Source organism: Sarcophilus harrisii, chromosome 2 (genome assembly GCF_902635505.1).
Source record: "Sarcophilus harrisii chromosome 2, mSarHar1.11, whole genome shotgun sequence".
Classification (NCBI taxonomy): Eukaryota; Metazoa; Chordata; class Mammalia; order Dasyuromorphia; family Dasyuridae; genus Sarcophilus; species Sarcophilus harrisii.
The window spans coordinates 329,257,829-329,281,707 of record NC_045427.1 but is presented as its reverse complement, the minus strand read 5'-3'; the positions used below and the strand labels follow the sequence as shown (position 1 = coordinate 329,281,707).

General features: G+C 35.4%; 1 protein-coding gene across 1 annotated transcript; it reads right to left on the bottom strand.

Moving 5' to 3' along the window:
- Nucleotides 1-13,922: 13,922 nt before the first annotated feature.
- Nucleotides 13,923-23,485, bottom strand: LRR1 (leucine rich repeat protein 1). Its single transcript, XM_023495677.2, has 4 exons — nucleotides 23,047-23,485; nucleotides 21,285-21,383; nucleotides 16,562-17,289; nucleotides 13,923-15,207 (listed from the first exon to the last, which is right to left on the bottom strand). The coding sequence occupies exons 1-4, from the start codon at nucleotides 23,236-23,238 to the stop codon at nucleotides 14,952-14,954; spliced, it is 1,275 nt and encodes a 424-aa protein (XP_023351445.1). The 5' UTR covers nucleotides 23,239-23,485; the 3' UTR covers nucleotides 13,923-14,951.
- Between the last annotated feature and the right edge of the window lie 394 nt (nucleotides 23,486-23,879).

The following is a 23,879-nucleotide window of genomic DNA, read 5'->3' as shown; positions in this document are numbered from 1 at the left end:
CGAAAGAGGCAAGAAGTGGAGATGAGGAGAGAGGACATCTAAATGACATCTATCTGTGGTCCAGAAGTTGGAATTATAAGGACAATAAAATGTAACTAGAAAAGTAGGAAGGGGCCAGGTTGCAGATGTCTTAAAAACCAAAGAGGTGATTTTATATTTAATCCTGGAGGCAATAGCACATTTTATTTTATTTAATAGCCTTTTATTTACAGGATATATGCATGGGTAACTTTACAGCATTAACAAGGCAATAGCACATTTAATAGAATAATAATAGAGCATTCTTCATGGGTAAAATGCTTCTAGGAACATAGATACCATCATTGGGATGAGTGAGTAAATACAGAGATCATTCATGAGTTGACCACAAGGGAATACAATAAGGGGATAAACAATTTACACATCAATGCTTCCCAGCCATTGACATCTTCTGGTGATATTTACACAATTCTACTCATTGGGTAAGACATATTGGCTATACATGTTATTCTTTCAGGCTCATTGGACCTGCTCTCTGCAGGGCATGTTGCTCCCCTGAGCTCACTTGACCTTTTCAGTGCCCATTGTTTAGCCAGAAAGCCATAGCCTCTGAAACATTTTTTTTTTTCCAAAAAGAATTAGAGCTCTTGCCCTAGGACCAGTAGAAGGCTTCTCCAGTTCTGATCTTATGGAGTTTTGTCTGCAAGACCTGCCATCTTCCAAAGAACAGGATTCCCTAAGTAGGTGTTGTCTCTCTTCTTGGACCACTCTTCTCAAGAGGTTTGGGTTCAAGAAGCAACATCCTTAAATTTTCCATTCAGGTTACATGCAAGAACATATCTCCACTATTACTACTATGTTTCAGTAGCAAGATGCCAATGTTAATTGGTGAAAGGAGAGAAAGAGAAAACGTTTTTTTTAATTATAGCTTTTTATTTTCAAAACATATGCATGAATAATTTTTCAACATTGACCCTTGCAAAACCTTGTTTCCAATTTCCACCCCCCCTCCTCCCACCCTCTCCCTAGATGGTAAGTAATCCAATATATGTTAAACATGGTAAAAATATGCTAAATCCAATATATGCATACATATTTATACAATTATCTTGCTGCACAAGAAAAATCACATCAAAAAGGAAAAATGAGAAAGAAAATAAAATTCAAGCAAACAACAAAAAGACTAAAAATGCCATGTTGTGATTTATAGTCAGTTTCCACAGTCTTCTCTCTGGTTATAGATGGCTCTCTTCATCACAAGATCATTGGAACTGGCCTCAATCATCTCATTGTTGAAAAGAGCCATGTCCATCAGAATTGATCATCATATAATCTTGTTGTTTCTGTGTACAGTGATGTTCTGGTTCTGATCATTTCACTTAGCATCAATATAGTTGATATTCAGTCCTCTCTAAAATCATCCTGCTGATTGTTTCTTAGAGAACAATAATATTCATATACCATTCTCCAACTGATGGGCATTCACTCAGTTTCCAGTTTCTTGCCACTATAAAAAGGGCTGCCACAAACATTTTTACACATGTCCTTCCTTTAAAATATCTTTGGGATATAAACCCAGTAGAAACACAGCTGGATCAAAGGGTATGTACATTTTGATAGCCCTTTGGGCATAGTTCCAAATTGCTCTCCAGAATGGTTAGATTAGTTCACAACTCCACCAATAATGTATTAATATCCCAGTTTTCCCACATCCAACATTCATCATTATCTTTTCCTGTCATATTAGCCAATCTGAAAGATGTGTAGTGGTATCTTAGAGTTGTCTTAATTTGCATTTCTCTGAACAACAGTGATTTAGAGCACCTTTTCATATGACTAGAAATAGTTTCAATTTCTTCATGTGAGAATTGTCTGTTCATATCCTATGACCATTTATCAATAAGAGAATGGCTAGAATTCTTATAAATTTGAGTCACTTCTCTATATATTTTAGAAATGAGGTCTTTACCAGAACCCTTGAATATAAAAATGTTTGTCCAATCTATTGCTTCTCTTCTAATTTTGTTTGCATTAGTTTTGTTTGTACAAAAACTTTTTAACTTAATATAACCAAAATTATCTATTTGGTGTTCAGTAATGAACTATAGTTCTTCTTTGGCCACAAATTCCTTCCTTCTCCACAGATCTGAGAAATAAACTATATTTTGTTGTTCTAATTTGTTTATAATATCACTCTATATCTAAATCATGAGCCCATTTAGACCTTATCTTGTTATATAGTGTTAGGTGTAGATCAATGCTTAGTTTCTGCCATCCTAGTTTCCAATTTTCCCAGCAGTTTTTGTCAAATAGTGAGTTCTTATTCCAAAAGCTGGGGTTTGGGGGTTCATCAAACACTAGATTACTATAATCATTGACTATTTCATAGTGTGAATCTATTCCACTAATTGACTACTCTATTTCTTAGGCAGTACCAAATGGTTTTGATGACTGCTGCTTTTTTATATATAGTTTTAGGTCTGGCATAGCTAAACCACCTTCATTGCATTTTTTTTTTTCATTAATTCCCTTGAAATTTTTGACCTTTTGTTCTTCCAGATGAACTTCAGTATTTTTTCTAGATTTGTAAAATAATTTCATGGGAATTTGATATGGCACTGGATAAGTAGATTAATTTAGCTAGTATTGTCATTTTTACTATATTATCTTGACCTCATACCCACAAGTACTTGATATTTTTCCAATTGATTATCTGACTTCATTTGTATGGAAAGGGTTTTGTAGTTGTATTCATATAGTTCCTGACTTTGCCTGAGAAAACCCTTTCTTAATGCCTTCTATTAAAAGTGCTCTTAAATTTCGCTGTCTCAGAATGAAGCCAAGTGCTGAATTTGTAGCCAACAATAACAAAGGAAATATTATAAAAGACAATCCAAGCTACTTTGGTTATATTAAAAAAAAAAAAAAAAAAACCTGCACACATAATAGGAATGCAACTAAGGTAAGAAGAAAAGTTACAACATGGGAGGAAATCTGCACAAAAAAATCTCTGATCAAAGTCTGATACCCAAAATCTACAGGTAATTGGAACAACTCTATAATCTTTAATCTTTTCTCACAGATAAGAGATCAAAAGAAATGACAAAACAGCTCTCAAAAGAAGAAATGTAAACTATCAACAATCATCTTAAAAATTCTGAAAATTATTAATAGAGAAATGTAAACTATTACAACATAACACCTATTTATCAAAAAACAGAAAAATTTGGAATAAGTTAAGCTATTGAAAAACAGGTAAATTTTCCATTTTTTAGGAAAAATTGGAATCATGCAAAGAAAATGAGAAAATTGTTCATATTTTTTATATAGTATTTTCACTATTAGGTTTATGCCCCCAGGGAAGTTATTGGCAACAAAAAAAGACTTGTATTTACAAAACTATTAATAGTGGCACTATTTATAACAGAACCATTTTAAAATAAATTCTGTCCAGTTACTGGAGAATGATTAAACATATTGTGGTATGTGAATTTTTTTTTGAGTCATATCAAATTCTTTGTGACCCCATTTGGAGTTTTCTCAACAAAGATACTAGAATAGCTTTGCCATTTCCTTCTGCTGCTCATTTTACAGCTGATGAACAGGTAAACATCCCCTCCAACATTCATGATTATCTTTTCCTGTCATCTTAGCCAATCTGACAGGTATGTAGTGGTATCTCAGAGTTGTCTTAATTTGCATTTCTCTGATCAATAGTGATTTGGAACACCATTTCATATGAGTAGAAATGGTTTCAATTTCATCATCTGAAAACTGTCTGTTCATATCCTTTGACAATTTATCAAATGGAGAATGGCTTGAATTCTTATAAATTAAAGTCAATTCTCTATATATTTTGGAAATGAGGCCTTTTATCAGAACCTTTAACTGTAAAAATGTTTTCCTGTTATGGGCCAGAACTCTGAACTTGAAACAAGGATTCTTACAAGGTGCTAAGTCAGTGGAATTGATAAAGACAATGGTTGTCTAGTTTAGCATGGTGCTTAATAGTTCTCTTAAGTTCAGTATGATTGATTTACTCTTACAACAAATAATGGTTTCCTAGTGATATAATGATTGGTTTATACTTAGAATAGAGCATATAAGCCAGGTGGGATTCAGAGCCAGAGAAGACAAGCAGACTGGAGGCGGGAGCTCAAGCTCTCGGAGCCAAGGAGAGACAGATTCATTCATTTCATCTCACACTATAGTGGTGGCTGGGCTGGCCTCCTGCACTTCCCCCACTGAAACCAATTCTGGAAGGCCTCTAAGAAAACTAGCTTGGGCTCTAGGCAAGGAAACTAGATTGTGAAAGAGATAATAAAGGATTTGGACTTTAACATGTGGCTATTCACGTGGTGATTACTGAAAAGAGGGCTGCTCCCAGAGCAAAGACCTCCAGAAAACCAAACAAGAACCCTACATTTTCCCAATTTATCGTTTCCCTTCTAATCCTGTCTACATTAGTTTTGTTTGTACAAAAGCTTTTTACTCGATATAATAAAAATTTTCTTCAATTCTAATTTTAAAGGAATTATTTTCCTCAGTAAGCTTTTGTACCTCCTTTGCCAATTGGTCAGTTTTGCTTTTTAAGGCATTCTTCCCCTCATTAGCTTTTTATATTTCCTTTTGCACCTCTCTCCATTTTTTCCCTAATTTTTTCTCTTTCTCTTGTACTTGATTTTCAGAGTCTTTTTTGAACTTTTCCAAAGCCTGAGCCAAATTCTTATTTTTTTGTGAAGGCTTTGGATACAGGAGCTTTGACTTTGTTCCCACTTTGGTTCTGATGCGGTTCTAGTGGTTGAGAAGAGGTGTGGGAATTGAGATGAGGAATCCCCTCTGGTCGGGTTCAGCTTCATTGGCAAAGCAAATTCCTGTTTCGGATTTCTGCAGAGATTTGGAGTTCAGAATTGTCTTTTTTAAATTAGCAGTCTGAGGCTCTGGCTTCCATTCACAACTGAATGAGATTCCTTCGATGTTGTCACCACCAGGGGCTTAGATTTCCAGTTGAAAAGAGAGTACTTATCTTGGAGTTTCAAGCCACTCAATAGGAATATCAGGCCCAGATCTTCAACTGAATGGGACCACTTACCTAGGAGTTTCATCTACTGGCAGTGGCCCCAAGCTAATCTTCAACTCAATAGAGGGTGTGACCACATCTCTGGTCAGATAACTGGGAAGGTATGCTTTTCCCAGCGGTCAGCCTGAGACACCAATCTCCCCTCTTTTACAGATGAAAGGGGACACAGATTGAAGGTTCACCCCCATAAGTTACAGCCTTTTTCTGCTGACCTTCTCTAGCTCCTGTTTGGTGTCTCTGGGCTGAGAGTTCTGAAAGCCATCAGTATGACTGCTGTTTCAGAAGTCAGGCTGGGGTGGCACCAGTATGCACTCCCTCAGGACTCCCACCCTGGTATCACAGACCTTTTCTGTTGAACTTCTATATTGTCTTCAGCTAGAAAATGTTCTACTCCATTTTTTTGGATGTTCTGTCATTCTAAAATTTGTTTAGAGTCATTATTTAGTGCTAACTCAAATACAAACTGGGGACTTCTAAACATAAGGATCCTTGTGTGTTTCATATTGACTTGTTGTTGTTTGTCTTTTGTTCTTGAATAGGACCATGACATTAGGAAGGGATGCCATGACATATAAGTGAATTGAATTTAAGTGATGGAGAGTTGTGCAAAATCACCAGCTTCACTTTTTCCTCAAGAACCTCTGGGTCCAGTGACAAGTTATAGATCAGTTTGATGTATACAGATCAGGAGATAGTACTGGATGTAGTGGGAGACCTTAGCTTTTTTGGCATTGTTTTAAAATGATTTAGTTTTGAAGTGTAATATTGAAGCGGGTTGTGGTCCCTTTAAGAAACTAGTCCTTTAAGATTGATTCCTTTCTGATTCCCAACCCTTCCTAACTGATGCTTTATCAATTCAGGAAGCTAGGACCTTGGATTCACAAGTCCTGATCAAAAGCACTCCTTTTGAATTCCAATAGGAGATCTGGGGTTGTCCCAGCCCCCACTGAATCTAAGCCAACTTGGGACTCCACCCACAGGCCCCTTTAGCTAAATCTCTCATTATAAAAGAGCCAAGCTGGAGTCCTCTCTTTGCAGAGGTTCCAAACATGCCAGCCTAATACCTGGCATGTCAAGGATTTCTGCCCACTGGAGTAATATTTCCAGTGCCCTCTTCTCTTTACCTAATACTTTTTACTAATTAGACTTTAACCTTTCTTCCAGTCCCTATAATAAACCTCTTTTATCAATCTAGGTTTTCGAGTCTGTAAATTTCTTTACAGGGGACTCTTGCGCCGCCACTAGACCTCATTTTTCTCTCTACCCTTGCGTCGAATCCAAAGATGGTTGAAGGGGAGTTCTATTTGTCTCCCTGTACCCCAAACCTGCCACTAGACCTCATTTTCATTTGGGTACCCCAAATCTATACTTCATCATTACCTATGTTTTATTGTATTTGTATTTATTTTGTTAAATGTTGAAGCCCAGCTCCAGTGGACACACTGAGAGGGTGAATGAATATCCCAGACTAGGTAGAAGATATACTTTGCAATCTCCATTTATTAATCTGAGGGCTAGGATTTATAGTCTCTTTAAGCTAGTATTACATTATTACTAGTTACCTTCAGGTGACATCATATACCTTCCAGGATTAATGCACAATCCATATTTTGACATTTCAGTATCCAAATTAAACTATCAATACCAAGGTACTTATCAACACAGAATTGTAAATAGCATAGTTGTGATGTTCATCAATACCAAAAGAATAGTTGTGATGTTTATCAATACCAAAGTACTTGTCAAAACAGAGTAGTAAATAGAAATTATCATACTAATGTATTTATCTCAAGGATGTCTTTAATTCATTGTTAAGGGGTTAAAATGCTTTCTCCATCATGCATTTTCCATCAAGATTATTCTAAATTCCCAGCTGTGTGACCTTGGGCAAGTCACTTAACCCCAACTGCATCAGAAAAAAAAAAAGATTATCCTAAATTTATCAAGTATGTCTTTATAATTCACTGTTAGGGAGATGGTGAGCCAATAGTGTGAATCTCTCACCCTAACTTGAGATCAGGTCTTAAGTAATACTTGGACCAGATTTTTGCTGTTCATATTAATACTGGCCCTCTTACAGTTAAATATTTCCCAAATACTTTTTAATATACTTCAGTCTGCACTTAACAGTGTTGTGGGCCCATTGAGGTCTACCAGCTTAGTTTTTGACATCTCTGGACTATAGAGTACTGTGATTATTACTTCTGTTTCTGTCTCTGTTCATTTTATTCAAATAAAATGTTTCTCAGCTATGGATCTTTGTATTTTCTCAGATGAGTTGTGTATTTTTTGGAAGATGTTAAAGAAAAATGAGGAAGTTGCTTGACCTCTCCCAATTTCCTCCAGAAATAACATGAAACCAGGCCTCTAAACAGATTCTGGAATAACAGAACCTGCAAAGAAACAGAATGAAACAATTTTCCAGCTCAAAATAGCTTGAAGAACTTCAGGAAAGGCCAGTCTCACTTGAGTAAAGAGGAGTACAACTCAATATCCAGGAAAGCTAGAGGAAAATTTAAATGACAACAAAGATCAACAACTGAGACTTATCCCCCATCCCTCAATGACTCAATAAAACAGTAGCACAACAGACCAGTGAGGCAGCTTCTAGTCCAAGCCTAGAAAACAAATTGCCAGGTTCAGAAACCAGGCAACAATAGGCAAGCCTAGGCTAGGCTATCCCCAGAACTGTGAGCAAGTCATCAAATACAAGTGGTCTCAAAATTCGAAATCAAGGCTCAAAGTTGCACAAGTGTGGGACCTCCCTTGTACCCCAAAAGCAAATCTCAACTTTAAAAATCACAAAATGCATCTGGAAAAACAAAAAGGTCAGTAATATCAAGTGAAATGATAAAAAATTATTCAAAAGATGGTAGCTTACCAAACCTAAAACTGTATTATAAAACAACAATCATCAAAATTCTTTGGTACTGGCTAAGAAATAGAGAGGTAGATGCATAAAACAGGTTAGACACACAAGAAACATACTAGCTAAATTTGCAGGTCTGGAGTTAGACAATTCAAAAGATATTTTGTGGCAAGAATTTTTGTATTAACAAGAACTACAAAGAAGATCCATTGAGCAATAATTAAACAAAATGTGGTACAGGAATGTATAAGTCTGTACAATGACAATGATGGTGATGAATACACATTAGCTTGGGAAAAGCTAAATGAACTGATGAAAAGTGAAAAGTCAGGAAATAATATTAGAAAAATTGCAACAAGCCTTCTTTGTAGAGGCCAGAAACTGGAAACTGAGTGGATGCCCTCAATTGGAGAATGGCTGAATAAATTGTGGTATATGAATGTTGTGGAACATTATTGTTCTGTAAGAAATGACCAGCGGGATGAATACAGAGAGGCCTGGAGAGACTTACATGAACTGATGCTGAGTGAAATGAGCAGGACCAGGAGATCATTATACACTTCAACAACAATACTATGTGATGATCAATTCTGATGGACATGTCCATCTTCAACAATGAGATGAACTAAATCAGTTCCAATAGAGCAATAATGAATTGAACCAGCTACAACCAGCAGAAGAACTCTAGGAGATGACTATGAAGCACTACATAGAATTCCCAATCCCTCTATTTTTGACCACCTGTATTTTTTATTTCCTTCACAGGTTAATTGTACACTGTTTCAAAGTCTGATTCTTTTTGTATTGCAAAATAACTGCATGGACATGTATACATATATTGTATTTAACTTATACTTTAACACATTTAATATGTATTGGTCAACCTACCATCTGGAGGAGTGGATGAGGGGAAGGAGGGGAAAAATTGGAACACAAGGTTTCTCAATTGTCAATGCTGAAAAATTACCTATACATATATCTTGTAAATAAAAGGCTATAATAATAATAAAAAATGCCTGTTCACTGACTGTTCTAGGACAAGCTGGTTGGCATCATTTCACAAAATTGAATTTTGATTGTTTTGTTTTTTACATTTGGGTTGTTGCAATTTTTCTTTCTTTTTTTTTTATTATTATAGCTTTTTATTGGGAAACCTTTTTTTGGAGAATGACTTGATTTCCTATAGATTCAATTTTCTATATATTTTGGAAATGAAGCCTTTATCAGAACCTTTGACTGTAAAAATGTTTTCCCAGTTTATTGTTTCCCTTCTAATCTTGTCTGCATTAGTTTTGTTTGTACAAAAGCTTTTCAATTTCATATAATCAAAATTTTCTATTTTGTGATCAATAATGTTCTCTAGTTCTCCTTTGGTCACAAATTCCTTCCTCCTCCACAGGTCTGAGAGGTAAACTATCCTATGTTCCTCTAATTTATTTATAATCTCATTCTTTATGCCTAAATCATGAGCCCATTTTGACCTTATTTTGGTGTACAGTATTAAGTGTGGGTCAATGCCTAGTTTCTGCCATACTAATTTCCAATTTTCCCAGCAGTTTTTGTCAAACAGTGAATTCTTATCCCCAAAGCTGGGGTCTTTGGGTTTCTCAAACACTAGATTATTAAGGCTATTGACTATTTTGTCCTTTGAACTTAACCTATTCCACTGATCAATTAGTCTATTTCTAAAATAGGTTTTGGTCTAATTGGTTTTGGTGACCATTGCTTTATAATATAGTTTTAGATCTGGTCACCTTCATTTGATTTTTTTTTTTCATTAGTTCCCTTGAAATTCTTAACCTTTTGTTCTTCCAGATGAATTTTGTTATTTTTCCTAGGTCATCGAAATAATTTTTTGGGAGTCTGATTAATTTGGGGAGTTGGTATAGCACTAAATAAATAGTTTAGGTAATTCATTGCAATATTGTAATCTTTATTATATTTGCTCAACCTATCCAAGAGCACTAATATTTTTCCAATTGGTTAGATCTGACTTTGTGTGGAAAGTTTTTTGTAGTTTTGCTCATATAGTTCCTGGCAGATAGATTCCCAAATATTTTATACTATCGGCAGTTACTTTATTTTTTTTTAAGAATCAATAAAATATTTTTTTAATTCAAAGGATTTAATGTACCTCTGAAATATATTTTTAATAGCTTTTTATTTACAAGTTATATGCATGGGTAATTTTATAGCATTGACAATTGCCAAACCTTTTGTTCCAATTTTTCCCCTCCTTCCCACTACCCTCTCCCCTAAATGGCAGGATGACCAATACATGTTAAATATGTTAAAGTATAAATTAAATACAAAATAAGTATACATCTTATTGTGTATCTAAGTTATATTTTAATATATTTAACATCTACTGGTCATCCTGCCATTTAGGGGAGGGGGTGGGGGGGGTAAGAGGTGAAAAATTGGAACAAGAGGTTTGGCAATTGTTAATGCTGTAAAGTTACCCATGTATATATCCTGTAAATAAAAGGCTATTAAATAAAAATTAAAAAAAAAAAAAAAGTATACATGTCCAAACCATTATTTTGCTGTACAAAAAGAATCAGACTCTGAAATAGTGTACAATTAGCCTGTGAAGGAAATCAAAAATGCAGGTGGGCAAAAATATAGGGATTGGAAATTCTATGTAATGGTTCTTAGTCATTTCCCAGAGCTCTTTCACTGGGTGTAGCTGGTTCAATTCATTACTGCTCCATTGGAACTGATTTGGTTCATCTCATTGCTGAGGATGGCCAGGTCCATCATATAGTATTGTTGCTGAAGTATGTAATGAAGTATATAATGATCTCCTGGTCCTGCTCATTTCACTCAGCATCAGTTCACATAAGTCTCTCCAGGCCTTTCTGAAATCATCCTGTTGATCATTTCTTACCGAACAATAATATTCCATAATATTCATATACCACAATTTATTTAGCCATTCTCCAATTGATGGGGATCTACTCAGTTTCCGGTTTCTTGCCACTACAAAAAGGGCTTTGGCAATTACTTTAAATGAAATTTCTCTTTGTAACTCTGTTGGATTTGTTAGTGATATATAAAAATGCTGATGACTTATGTGGGTTTATTTTGTGTCCTGCAACTTTGCTAAAGATGTGGATAGCTTTTTAGTAGAATCTCTGGGGTTCTCCAAGTATACCATCATATCATCTGCAGAGTGATAATTTGGTTTCCTCATTACTTACTTTAATTACTTTAATCTCTTTCTCAATTTACTGCTGAAGCTAGCATTTCTAATACAATATTGAATAGGAATGGTGATAATGGATAATCTTGCTACACTCCTGATTTTACTGGGAATGGTTCCAGTTTATCCCCATTACATGATACTTATTGATGGTTTTAAATAGATGCTACTGATTATTTTAAGGAAAAGTCCATTTATTCCTATACTCTCAAGTGTTTTAAATAGGAATGGATGTTGGATTTTATCAAATGCTGTTAATTTGGTTTTAACAGGCAATTTTAAAAGAGCCTACTATGTGCTGGGAATTGCATTAAGTGCTAGGAATACAAAGAAAGGGGAAAAAACTCTCCAGTAGTTCAGTTTGATGGAAAAAAAAAAAAAAAAAACATGAAAAAAATTTTGTACAGATTGGAGCTAATATAAGGGGGAAAGTACTAATATTAAGAAGGCAACAGGAAAGACCTCTTGTAGACGACAGAATTTTAGCTGGGATCGAAAGCCAGGAGAACGAGTATGAATATGGCTCTTCCCCAAACATGGTTGACAGCCAATAAACATGCATGGAGTCATGGATGTTTTATCTTGTGTGAGGAACAACAGGGAAGTTCAGTGTCACTGTCAGCTATAAAAATGCTTGAAGTCCAAAAGTAGGAGAGATTACGAAGGACTTTGAACACCAGATTTTTTTTTTTGAAATTTATTTATTTAAAACAAATGCAAAATAAGACTAAAATAGAAAAAGACGGAAAAAGAAAAAAATTCATTGTCATGTGTCCAGCAGAACATCGGAGAGGATTAAAAATGTAACAATAAATTTCCATTTCAACAATATATAATAGAAAACAATGTATTCATAACTGTCCATGTTTATTTTCTTTTGTTCTCTACTATGCTCTTTTTAGTTTGTTTTTCCCTCACCTCCCCCAAGCAGGCTGCAGTTAAGCATAGGAGGTGACAGGGAGCTATTTTAGCTTATTAATTAGGAGCAGGATGGAGGGAAAGGTGATGCTATCATGATCACAGCTGCATGTTAAAATCAATTTGATAACTGGGCAAATAACATACTACAGTGTGGAAACTGAGGGAGACAAATCAGTACTGTAGATACAAAGAAAGGCAAAAATAGAATCCTTGCCCTCAGAAGTTCACATTATTGGGGGAAAGAAGCAAACAACTACATACACATAAAATATATCAAAATAAGTGCGAGTCAATTCTAGAAGGAAGGTACTAAACACAGGGATGTAAGTAGGGAAACCAGGACAGGCCTTTCAGAAGGTGGGATTTGAATGTTGAAGTCAGAAGATGGAGGTGAGGAAGGAGAACATTACTGGCATGGATTGAAATGGAGTTTTGAGTAGGATTAGGAAGAAAGCCAGTGTTACTGAATGAAGTAGGATGTAAGACTTAATTCTGTAGAATTCTGAAAGTCAGACGATTTTAAATTTGATCATAGAGGTAATAAGGAAGCATTGGAGGGGATAACATGATCAATCTAACAGTTTTTTTTCCCCTTATCAATATTTTAGAAAATCATTTTGGCAGGCTGAATAAGAAATCTCCATATTATCAGTAAATTCATTTCAAATCATTGTAAGAACATGACTTTCCCCATGTGAACTTAATCAAGATAAGATGTGATTTCCCCTGTGAGAACTTGACCATTCTCTCACCCACAAGAGTATATGTTTTAGCCCCTTCTCCTGTGAGAACTTGACCATTTTTTAACCTATAAACTGGGAACATACCACATGTGTTTTAGCTCCAAATACGTGATTCCAGGAACTCGCCACTCCTTGGAACAGTTGCTGTCGATAAGGACTGGCCCCCTTGTCAATGCAACACTTGACTACAACCACCTGGAGCCCTTGTTGGCACTTCCCTGTCTTATATGATGTCTTTATTTGGCTCAAAGCCTTCTTGTCCTGACTCCTATAAAAGTCGAGTAAAGCATTCTCTATTGGAGCCTCGCCCACAAAAATGACGATCTGCCTGGGACCCACTTTTCCTGATCGAGTTTGAAGGCTGCAGAATGGGGCCCCCAGCCACTTTAGAGTTCCCTTGAATTGGTGATGTACTTTCTCTCTTTTTCCTCTATCCTAATCATAATCCTCATCATTCTTTCTTTTATGTATAATTTGCTGTATTAGTTCTTGTAAGCATTCTATTCCATGTATTGTATTATTAAATTTTACTTTCACTTTGATTGAGTCCAAGAGCATCATTTATAGGAGCGGATCTAAACTTTTCCCTAAAATCACAGAACACAGTCAGAGTAGAAGGACTAGAAGAGAGACACTTAAGGCAGGAAACCAATTAGTACATTTTTACAATACTCTTAGCCATGAGATGATAAGAGACTAGATCAGAGTTCTGGTTATTTAGAGAGAGGGGACTCATGGGACAAATGTGAAAGTAGAAGCATAGGAGTGGAAGAAAATGGGGCAGGCTTTTAGAAGAGCTCTCTCCTAGTGATATGCTGGAAAATATACATATATATCAATAAAAATTAAGAAAAAAGTTGTTTCGATAATTCTCAGTAAACTTAAGATATACTGTATAGACCACAAAATGACCTATTATATATGCAAATTGTTGTGAAACACTTTCAGTAAATTAAATTCATTCCCACTTTAACAGCATTAAAATAGTGATTAATGAAGTTATAGAATAACTCTACAATTTAGAACAAATAAAAAAATTATATTAGAGTAAAATGGTGATGAGAAAAAACAAAGGAAACTGAAATAGGAAATATTTAGGCAAAAATTATTCTTAGTCATTCATAGTCTTCCAAAGAAAATTTTAATAAATATTACATTTACAAAATGAAACCAAACCTACATGTAAAATAAAATTGTATGTGTTTTATTCCCAGGAAAAATCACACCAAATCAACTTAATGATTTATGTAGAAATTTAGATACAACACAAATTGTTCCAGAATTAACAAACAAGATATTGTCTGGTTACTTCCTAATACCCCAATATATTCATAACAGTAGGAGAATGGGCACATAGAGAATATTTCTATGCAACCAGTCCTTTTTCTACATATTACAATGCCTTTATTTCTCCTCATCCTGGAAAGAGCTAAACATACGTGAATTTAAGATGATTCAGAAACTGAAATAAAATTAATAACAAAACAAAAGTAGATATTTATTTCAAACTCACAAAAATTTGAAAATAACTCATCCTACTTATTATATCAAATTTTAGTTAATATCAAATTTAGTTAAAGCCCAGAAATCATGATAAGGACAAGATGAATGTGAAACAGAGTGAATCAATGTAATAAAACATAATAGGAGTTTTGGATGAAGATATAACAGTACCTCCTACTTCCTAGTTGGCCATCACATATTCAATAATATCCTGAAAAATTATTTACAACTACTTACATTTATAATCCTTTATGTGGTGTATTTCATTTAAAATTGTATTAATGAGTTTTCACTGCACTTAGAACTCATGTAATTCTCTATTTTTGCTGTGGACACAAAAATTGTTATAGAAAATAACTAAAAGTTTAAGTAAAAAAAAAAATTAAAGAAAGTAAAGATTAATACATGGGGCATGAAGGTTCAAAACAATACAGATGTAACCAACTCAAAATGCTAATATATTAAGCTTTAGGCTAAAGTTAACCTCATTATAAAAGCCAAATTAGATATTTACTTCAAGTTACAAAAATAAATTTTTCAGTTTGACATTGGTAAATCTATTTGTAATACATATTACAATTTACAATGGAATTCATACAACACAATATAAAATTAAGATTGAATCTCTAAACCCTGAACTGGATAACCCTATTACCTATTATTACTTTTTGTTGATCGATCCAAGAATTGAGAGTAACATGTTAATGAACAAAAGTAACAAAGAACAGGTGCTTCAGTGCCACCCATATTATCTACTAGAACCACAGTATGGGCAACATAGTGTAGATTCATAGTAACAGTTGCTTGAATGAAAGAGTTTAGACAGGATTTTCCACAGTCACAGGATTTTGAAGTATCCAAATCTTGACAAAGATGAAAAGGAATGATATGAGGAGCATAGGGAATTCTGTTGGAAAGGCAGATTTTAAAAAATGTTATAAATCAGGGTTTTATTTTGCAATGAAATTATATAAAATCCAAATACAAATGTAACCAACATAAATAATGCAAAGGCAGTTCAATAGTTTGCAAATTAATAAAAAACAAAAAAGTCCCCTTAACTTTTTAAACTAGAAAACTGTAGACCAGAAATCAATTCCTCTCTATTTGTTCCCTCTATTCTAACAGATTTAAGACTTTCAAAAAGAAGTTTTAAAATATAAAGTAAATTAAGAACACTTATTTGTGACACTACAATAAATCCACTTTAATGGCTAAAGAGGTATATAGTTAGTCCAACTTATTCTTAAAAGATTGTTCCAGAATTAACAAATAAACAAGATACTGTCTAGTTAGTATGTAATACCCGAATTAAGTTCTTTCTTATGGCAATTTACAGTTCTATCTCATGTTTCTATTCATGGAGGAGATATGTAACCTTAATTTCCCTTTTTCAGTCTAAGAAATCAAATAGTGGAATAATGACTAGAGCACCTGGCAGGCCTTGAGTCTGGAAGATCCTAATTCAAATCTGGCTTCAGACTCTTACTAGATGTGTGTCAGGCAAGTCAGTTCACCCTGTTTGCCTCAGTTTCCTCATCTATAAAATGAGTTGGAGAAGAAAATGGCAATCCATTCCAGTATCTATGTAAAGAAAACCCCGTGGGTTTCATGGGGATCATGATGTATAGGTCACAACTGAACAGCTACTAATGCTTCATTTCTAATTCTCTTTAAGACTAACATGACTGTTTCTAAGTCTCTTTTTACACACAATATGATAAGGCCAAGTTCATCATCATTGTCATGATCAGCAAATTGACCCCTTCCTTTAAAAAAAACTTAAAACTTAATGCACCTATGTTCTTCAACCTATTAATCTCTTTTTTAAAACTTGTTTCTAAACTACATTTCAATTGTTTTTTTCTTTCCTATTACATACTTACATCTATAAAACTCCATCCTATTCTTTAATAATTTCCTAATTTAATTAGGCAGATTTATTCTGAATTCTCCAAGTAGTAACAACTTCTTTTTAACATGGGTATGATATTGAAATTTAAATAAAAAGCTTCCTTTTGCTTCATTCAAGTCAATGGATAAATAAAAAAGTCTAATTTCAACTACTCTAAGTCAAAAATTAATTTTCTAATAAGCTGCTAATTATAATATCAACTTCTTAGTTATATGTTAATAGTAATTCTGTCTAGATATTATCTTCCTAGCTTACTGATAAGACCTGGAGAAAAATAGCATATGCCATCACCAAATTTTATAAAATTCAAAAAAACCCACCAACTTTGATAATTCAAGATTCTTACCTATAATCTAATATTGCCCGTGCAGAAATTTCTAATAAAGTTAATGGTACTGTCAGTTGTATATTAGGAGCTAGCAGATCAGGTTGTTCAAAAGCATTTCCAAAAAGATCCAAGTACTCGAGGGATAACTTTTTAAAATCACTGGGCAAAAATGGAAGCTTGTTTCGAGCAGCTGACAAAAATCGAAGATTACTCAGTTGGCCTATCTTGAATGGGAAACGTATCAATTCATTGTCATCAAGTTTCAAATATATGAGTTCCTGTAGCTGGCAAAATTGCAGAGGGAGAGCTTTAATTTTGTTTTGGCTGAGGTCCAAACTCTGAAGAGACTTCCGGAGTGTGGAAGAACATAGCATTTCATTGAATGTCTCCAAGTGATTGTCATTCAGGTTAAGCTCTTGAAGGTTGACAAGGTCTCCAATTGTTGCTGGTAGTTTTTTTATATGGTTGTGACTCAAGTCTAATTTCTTAAGTTTTCTGAGGCAAAGCATTCTCATATCAATTCGGGCAAGTCTACAATAGGAAGCTTGAAGATGTTCTAAGGAATAAGGAAAGTTCTTGGTTAAGGGATAATCTTTTTTTGATGTAATGACCATTTTAGTTTTTGGTTTTTCAACTTCTGAAGTCTTCAGTGGTGCCAGAGTTAAGAGTGGTAATGTTTCAACAGCACAGCCTTGGTGAGCCAGTCTCACAGCAGCCAAAAAATTCTTTAAGTTGCTGGAATTGGCCTACAAAACATATACATACATGAAAGCAAAATTAATGAAAAGTTTCAATATAAAATTCTTGTATTTATGCTAATATTTCTTATAACATATTTTGTGAAGATATTCTGGGTCAGGAATATACAGTAAATGTCTGAGAAGAAATTAAATTCAATTTCAGTACAATAAAACAAAGTATTTGTATGTTTTAAAAATCAGCCTCTTAAAAGAAAACATTTCAAAATAAAATAACTAGTCCTTAGTATGGAAATATTTCCTTCTCCAACTCATTTTGTAGATGAGGAAACAGGCAAACAGGGTTAAATGACTTAATACTAAGTGCCCGAGACTTAATTTGAACTTGTCTTCCTGACTTCGGCCTTGGTATTCTATCCACTGCACCCAATCCACTATAACAAGCTCTGAAAGAACAACACACAAACACAAGATCAAATAAGTCCAGGAAAAGTATTTTTAAAAATATGATCAATAGCATCAAATGGTGTAGAAATCAAGAAAGGGATTGCCTGAAAATGGCTTGGAACTTTCGAATTAGGATGTTATCAATGACTGATGAGATCAGGTTAAGAATAATTAAGAAAGAACAGATTGCAAGAGATTATATACTCAGTAGGTGGTAATGATAGAATCAATAATGTAGACTACTTTATAAGAAGTTTGGTAGTAAAAGTTGAAAAAAGATGATGGGAAATGCAAGAAGCAATATAGTGAGCTCCTCCCCAAAAATTCCTCCAAACGGATCTAGAAAATTTACCAGATAGAATCCTGATGGATCTTTCCTAATTCAGGAAAAAAAAAAAATCTAAGAAAAGATCACTTTTCTAGATCATAAAGGAGGCAGAGAATTCTGTGGATCCTGAGGACAGAGTCTGGCAAGGATATATACTACTCATGGAACACTACAGTGACAAGCTATATACCAAAGCCGGTGGAGATGCAAGATATATACCATTGCACATTAGCAGATCACAAGTCCAAAGTTCGAGACAGTAAATGAAACAAGTTCAGAAGCAAATAACAATAGTGTGACCTCTAACCCTATTTCAGGAGCAAAACAGGGTCTTAGTTTCAGCTTCTAGACCTATGTTATTTCTCTCTCATTATTTTGCTGAGGCAATTGGAGTAAAGTACTTGTCCAGGGTTACACAGCCAGAAAGTGTTAAGTATCTGAGGCCAGATTTAAACTCAGGTCAGGAAGACCTAGTTCAGGACTGGTCCTCTATCTACTGTGCCACCTAGCTGCCCCTCTGTTTTGTTTTTGAATCTCACTTACACATGCGTTAGATTTAAATGAGAAAGAACTGCATAAACTAGTCAGTCTCACTCTTCCAGAATCACTGGAGTCAAGGGGCAGGCCAAAAGTGAAGATGATTTCTTGGAATGCAATGGATGACCTTGATGTCTCAAGTCTGACCAAGCACTAAGCACTCTACAATGCCTTTGTGGCCACCGGAATAAACTGTTCTCATCTGCTCATTCAACCAGACGAAATCTTCATATGCTTAAGGTAGATACTTCCTTAATTCATTGAAGGGTTTGAGGCTTATTGGTTATATCCAACCTGGCCTAACACATCTATAAAAATGCTTTTATGGCTATGTGACAGATGCATTATGCTACATCTTCTGAAACTACAAGTGGATCAGACCACTTTGGGAACAAGAAAAGATTTAACATCTCATGCTTGACCTATTCCAAGATCCTTGAAAAACATAATTCAATATCCCAAGAAAGGAGCAACAGGACCAGTCCAAGTCCTTGATACAGTTTTCTTTTCTCATGGTTTTTCCCTTTTGTTCTGATTCTTCTTTTACAAACTAATGTAAACATACATTTAATTTGATTGTACATGTATAATCTATCAAATTGATTGTGGTCTTGGAGAGGGGTAAAGGGAAAAATAGAAAAAAATAGAAAAAATGTCAAAAACTAAATTTTTTTTAAAAAAGTTACATATTGAATATATTGTGTATTTAAAAATAACAAGTAATATGTAATTAAAATTTTCAGTTTCACATGCAATCCTCCTTTCTGTTTTACTTTGTATATGTTAATGCTCATTTAATTTGGAATTTTTTTAAGTCCAGAATATAAACAAGTAAATGAATGAAAAAGAAACCAAAAAAATCAAAGTCAACAGACTTAAAAATAGATGAGATAAAGGTTATCACAACACAAAAACAAGTGATCTCGAAAAAAGATCATGGAGAAGAAAGATAAGCATCACTGGACTACCTGAAGGCCATGATCAAAAAAAGTCTAGACAGCCTATTTCAAAAAAATTTTAAAGAATATTGTCCAGATCTTTTAGAACCAGAGAGGGCAAACTATAAGCAGAAAAAAATTAATCTATCATCTGAAAAAATTCCCAAAATGAAAACTAGGTATATGATAGCCAAAATTCAGTTTCTATACTAAAGAAAAAAATATTGTAAGAAGTCAGAAAGAATTCAAGTACTGAGATGTCACAATGAGGGTTACACACAATTCAGCAGCCATTACTAATAAAGGAGTAGAAAAAGCTTAGAATGTTCCAGAAGGCAAAGTATAAGCTTATAGCCTAGAATAACTTACCCAGCAAAACTAATTATCATCGTATAAGGGGAAAAATTAGGCTTTTATAAAAATAGAGGACTCCAAACTTTCCTCTTGGGGTGGCGAGGTGGGGGGGAAATTCATCCAGTAATTTTAATTAGGCAGAAGGCCTGGGAAGGTTTCCGTTATGTGTGATCACCTTTAAAGAATGTAAAGAGACAGAGAGGAAAACAGAAATAAGGGGAAGGTGGGGAGAGGCAAAAGGGGAAGGAAGATTAGGAAAAATCATCTTTTACATAATCAAGGCATTTATACAAACAAGAAGAAAGTTGAGAGGAGTCTCTGATACATACATAACTGGATACAGAAAAACTCAACAGGGAAAATGGGAGGGGAAGGAAAAATTAGATGGAGGATAGTTTAAAGGAGGGATTAGTCCTAAGCAAAAGAAAATTCAAAAAAAGTACAAAAATATTTATTGCTCTTTTTCAACCAAAATCACACACACGTGATAGAAAATAATTGTAATGTATGACAACTTTGAAAGATCAGTGTAATATCAACCGTGTATCTAGGAGGACTAATGTTGAAACATGCTAGTCTCTTCTTTAGAGAGCAGAATGTCTTTTTTTTTTTTTTTTTACATTACCAATTCAGAAATTAGTTTTATTTGATTATACATATTTTTATTTTTCTTTCACTCTAAATTGAGGATAAAGGTGGGAGGGAGAAATAGTGGATTTTTGTTGATTGAAAACTTTTAATTTTTCAAAGAAAAAACTCAAGAGTTTTTTAAACAATTAAATTATACTCCTTTTAAGATTGGTAATATAAATCGATTCAATGCATCTAGATAATATTTCTTGATTTTGAAGTCAGAAGATAAAAGTTTGGATTCTAGCTTGAGCAATTAACCACTCATAGAGAACCGTGGAGGTCAATTAGTTCAACCTCATTTTACAGATAAGGAAACTGAGCCCTATAGAAGTTACTTGTGCTATCACAGGACTGTTGAAAGGCTCAAATGAGACAATATATAAATAGCTTTACCATAGTGCTACATCTGTAAGCTATTATTATTCCAAGTAGATGCTGGATACTTTTGAATGTGATAGATAATTAATTTTAAGTTTCTATCTGCTCCAGGTGAATGTTAAATTATCACATACAAATATCAATCCAATTAGCCATCATGTATTATTGAAGATAGCTATTAAACTATGAATTTTAAATGATTATACATACCTCCTCCCCTTCATTTTCTAAATTCAAAACATCTCAGATACCAAAGACATCAAAGATTCCAAAGCATAACCACCAAAAAATTTTTTTAATTAGCCAAATCTTTTTTTTTTACGGGACAAACTGAAAATTTTGATCTTCCCAAACCTATCTATTCCTCCCCCTCTACATTTTCTAATTCTGGCAGGTTAAGTTTTCAAAAGAAATTTCCAATACAATACCTTACTGAGGCAGACATCCAAAGCAGGTTCTTTTAACCGAACAGTGGCTTTCCCCTCTTCCACAAATTTAGTAAAAAACTGCTCAATATTTTCCTTTAGCTGTTTGAAACAAAAGTAGCAAAGTTAAAAAAAAAAAAAGTCTGGAGAAAATAAAAGTCCATTTTAATTTTCTTTAAATCTGAAAGTTTGGGCATTGTTGTTTTGAGATTTTAAAGATTCTTTTTAAAGTTGGATAGTTATCAGTTTTAATATGAAAAATTCAATCTCATAAAAGTTAAAAAATAACTTTCTAAAGATTTTATACCTGTTATAAAATTCTGCCAAAGGAGTTAGTTATACACACCTTTATTCAGGCCTGCTTGATAAGAGGACTATATGTCTTATTGGCCCATATTCTCTTGAATTAAACATTAACGAATGTATTGATAAATGTGTTCCCAAGTACACAAAAGATTACCATAGGTTTAATTATAAAGCACTCTTAAAAAATTTAGATAATCCTGAAGGAATTTTCAGAGGTTATGGGAAGGTCATGCCAATAAAACTGAAGTGACAATACTACAAAAATTTACACTTTTACAAATTATCAAGAACCTATTCACAGATTGTGTTAAAATAACAACACATTTGATAAACAATTCAATACTAATTGAAACAAATTTTTTATTTTAACCATACAAGCTACATCATTGTAATCATAAGGAGAAGTAAAATTCAAATTTAAGATTTTCAAGTTCAAGTAGGATTTTTTTTATAGGGAGAGGGAAAAGCTCTAGAGGAAACATGAAAACGGCATGGAAAGAATGGGAACCTGGGTTCTAGTTGTGGTTTTTTCATATTATATGACTGAAGGCAAATTCAGTCCCTCTGGATTTCAGTTTTTTATTTATAAGATGAGAAAATTGGACTAGAAACAATATAGATCTTTATTTCTATAACAACTACAGAGTTTTTAAAACAAGTATGTGTTAGTGGTCAAATACCTCGGTACTGCCGTGAAAATAGGCATAAATATAGCATTAAGGAATTATTAAATTATAGGGATCCATTTTCCATAAAAAGCAAACATGTACTACTTTGGCTCCTAATAAACCTCACCACAAAGCAGCGCTTGTGTTGTTATTTACTTGAGTATGCTTGTGTTATTTACTCGGGTATTCGTGATGAAACCCCTAGAAGAATGTAAACACCGGGAACTTCACTTTTTTTTTTTTTTTTTTGACTGAGGCAATTGGGGTTGTGACTTGCCCAGGGTCACAGAGTTATTTCTGAGCTCGAATCCGAGTCCTCCCGACTTGAGGGCTAGGAATGGACCTTCGCTTTTACGTGTGCCGGGGAGCTCCTCAGTGCCGTTTTTGCCTACAACCACACCGACAGGAGCAGGAAAACAAACTGGGGGCCGGCCCGCACCGGAGCTGTGTTCCGGCCATCGCCCGGCCCGGCCCGGCCGGAAATTTCCCAAACGTTTTCAGGGTCTGGATTCTGAGAAGGTGCTCTCACTCCCAGCCTGTCAACAAGTGGACGTGCGGAGACCATTTCCCGCGAACTTGGGAAGGAGCGACCCTTTGGCGGGCTCCCGACCTTTTCACAAACAACCCACAGGCCGACCGGTCCGGAAGGTGTGGGGGGGGTGGGGGATGGGGGGAGGTGAGAGAGGAGGGACGGTCCCCGTCCCGGGCGCGAAGGGCAGCCGCGCGAGAGCGCGGACTCTCCCCCGCCGCTGGGCCGGCGCTGGCAGGCACGCACGGCCGGCGACGCTCACCTTGTACCTGCTCCCAGTCTTGTCCTTCAGAGTATGGATAACTAGGTGGGCGCCCCCCGCCTGGGACGGGGACGGCGCCCTGTCCGATGGACGGCACAGGGACAACACCGCCCTGGTGCCTTTGCCCCGGCCCCGGAGGCCAAAGGCAGGGAGGTGGCGGTTAACCAACTCTACCTCACAGTGGAGCTTCATCGGGCAAGAGGGCGAAGCGAGCCGGCACGCAAGCTCCGGCAGCCCCCAAGTGCGCCTTTGAAAGTTCCTCTTCCCGCCAGCCCCCGCCGCCAAGGCCCTCGGAGCGCAGAGCAGGGCTGTCTAGAGAACTGCCAGATCGGTGAAGCGATATACGTGTCAAATATATGTTTACAGAGGGCGTCGTCTATACAATCTCTTTAATGTCGCCTCCCTCAGAAGAGCTACTTTTTTCGGGGATCCATTTTAGGGCGAAATAAATTTTTGTCCATGATGATTGAAGGCCACCCAATGAGGACCCCATCGGGCGCCTCTTAGGCGTTGGCTCGGGCAGGGATGTGAGGTCAGCTTAGGCATCTTTGCTCGCGTGGCGTGTTTTTATTTTTTATTTTCTGGTGCTTTTTCTCCCTGACCAATAGTGGATTTTAACTTTTTTTTTTTTTTAACTTTTTCTTTTTCTTCCCCTCCCCCCCTCCGGGTAGAGGGTGGGGAGGGAGTTGTTAAAGATGAATAAAACGGGGACTTTCGGTAGAAGTTCACAGGATTAGAAAAGCGGGGTGTTGTGGCCTGAAAGTTCCTAGAGCTCGCTAAGTGGGCTCTAATCGCAAAGCCCCTCAGCAGTAGGTGACTGTCACGCGCTCTCG

What these genes read in the sequence shown, in the direction of transcription:
- LRR1 (XM_023495677.2), bottom strand. Translation starts at nt 23,238, where the DNA reads ATGAAGCTCCACTGTGAGGTAGAGTTGGTTAACCGCCACCTCCCTGCC. An exon ending in AGACTGGGAGCAGGTACAAG is followed by an intron (nt 21,384 to 23,046) that starts GTGAGCGTCGCC and finishes TGTTTCAAACAG; the next exon opens with CTAAAGGAAAATATTGAGCA. An exon ending in TGGATGTCTGCCTCAGTAAG is followed by an intron (nt 17,290 to 21,284) that starts GTATTGTATTGG and finishes TATGTTTTGTAG; the next exon opens with GCCAATTCCAGCAACTTAAA.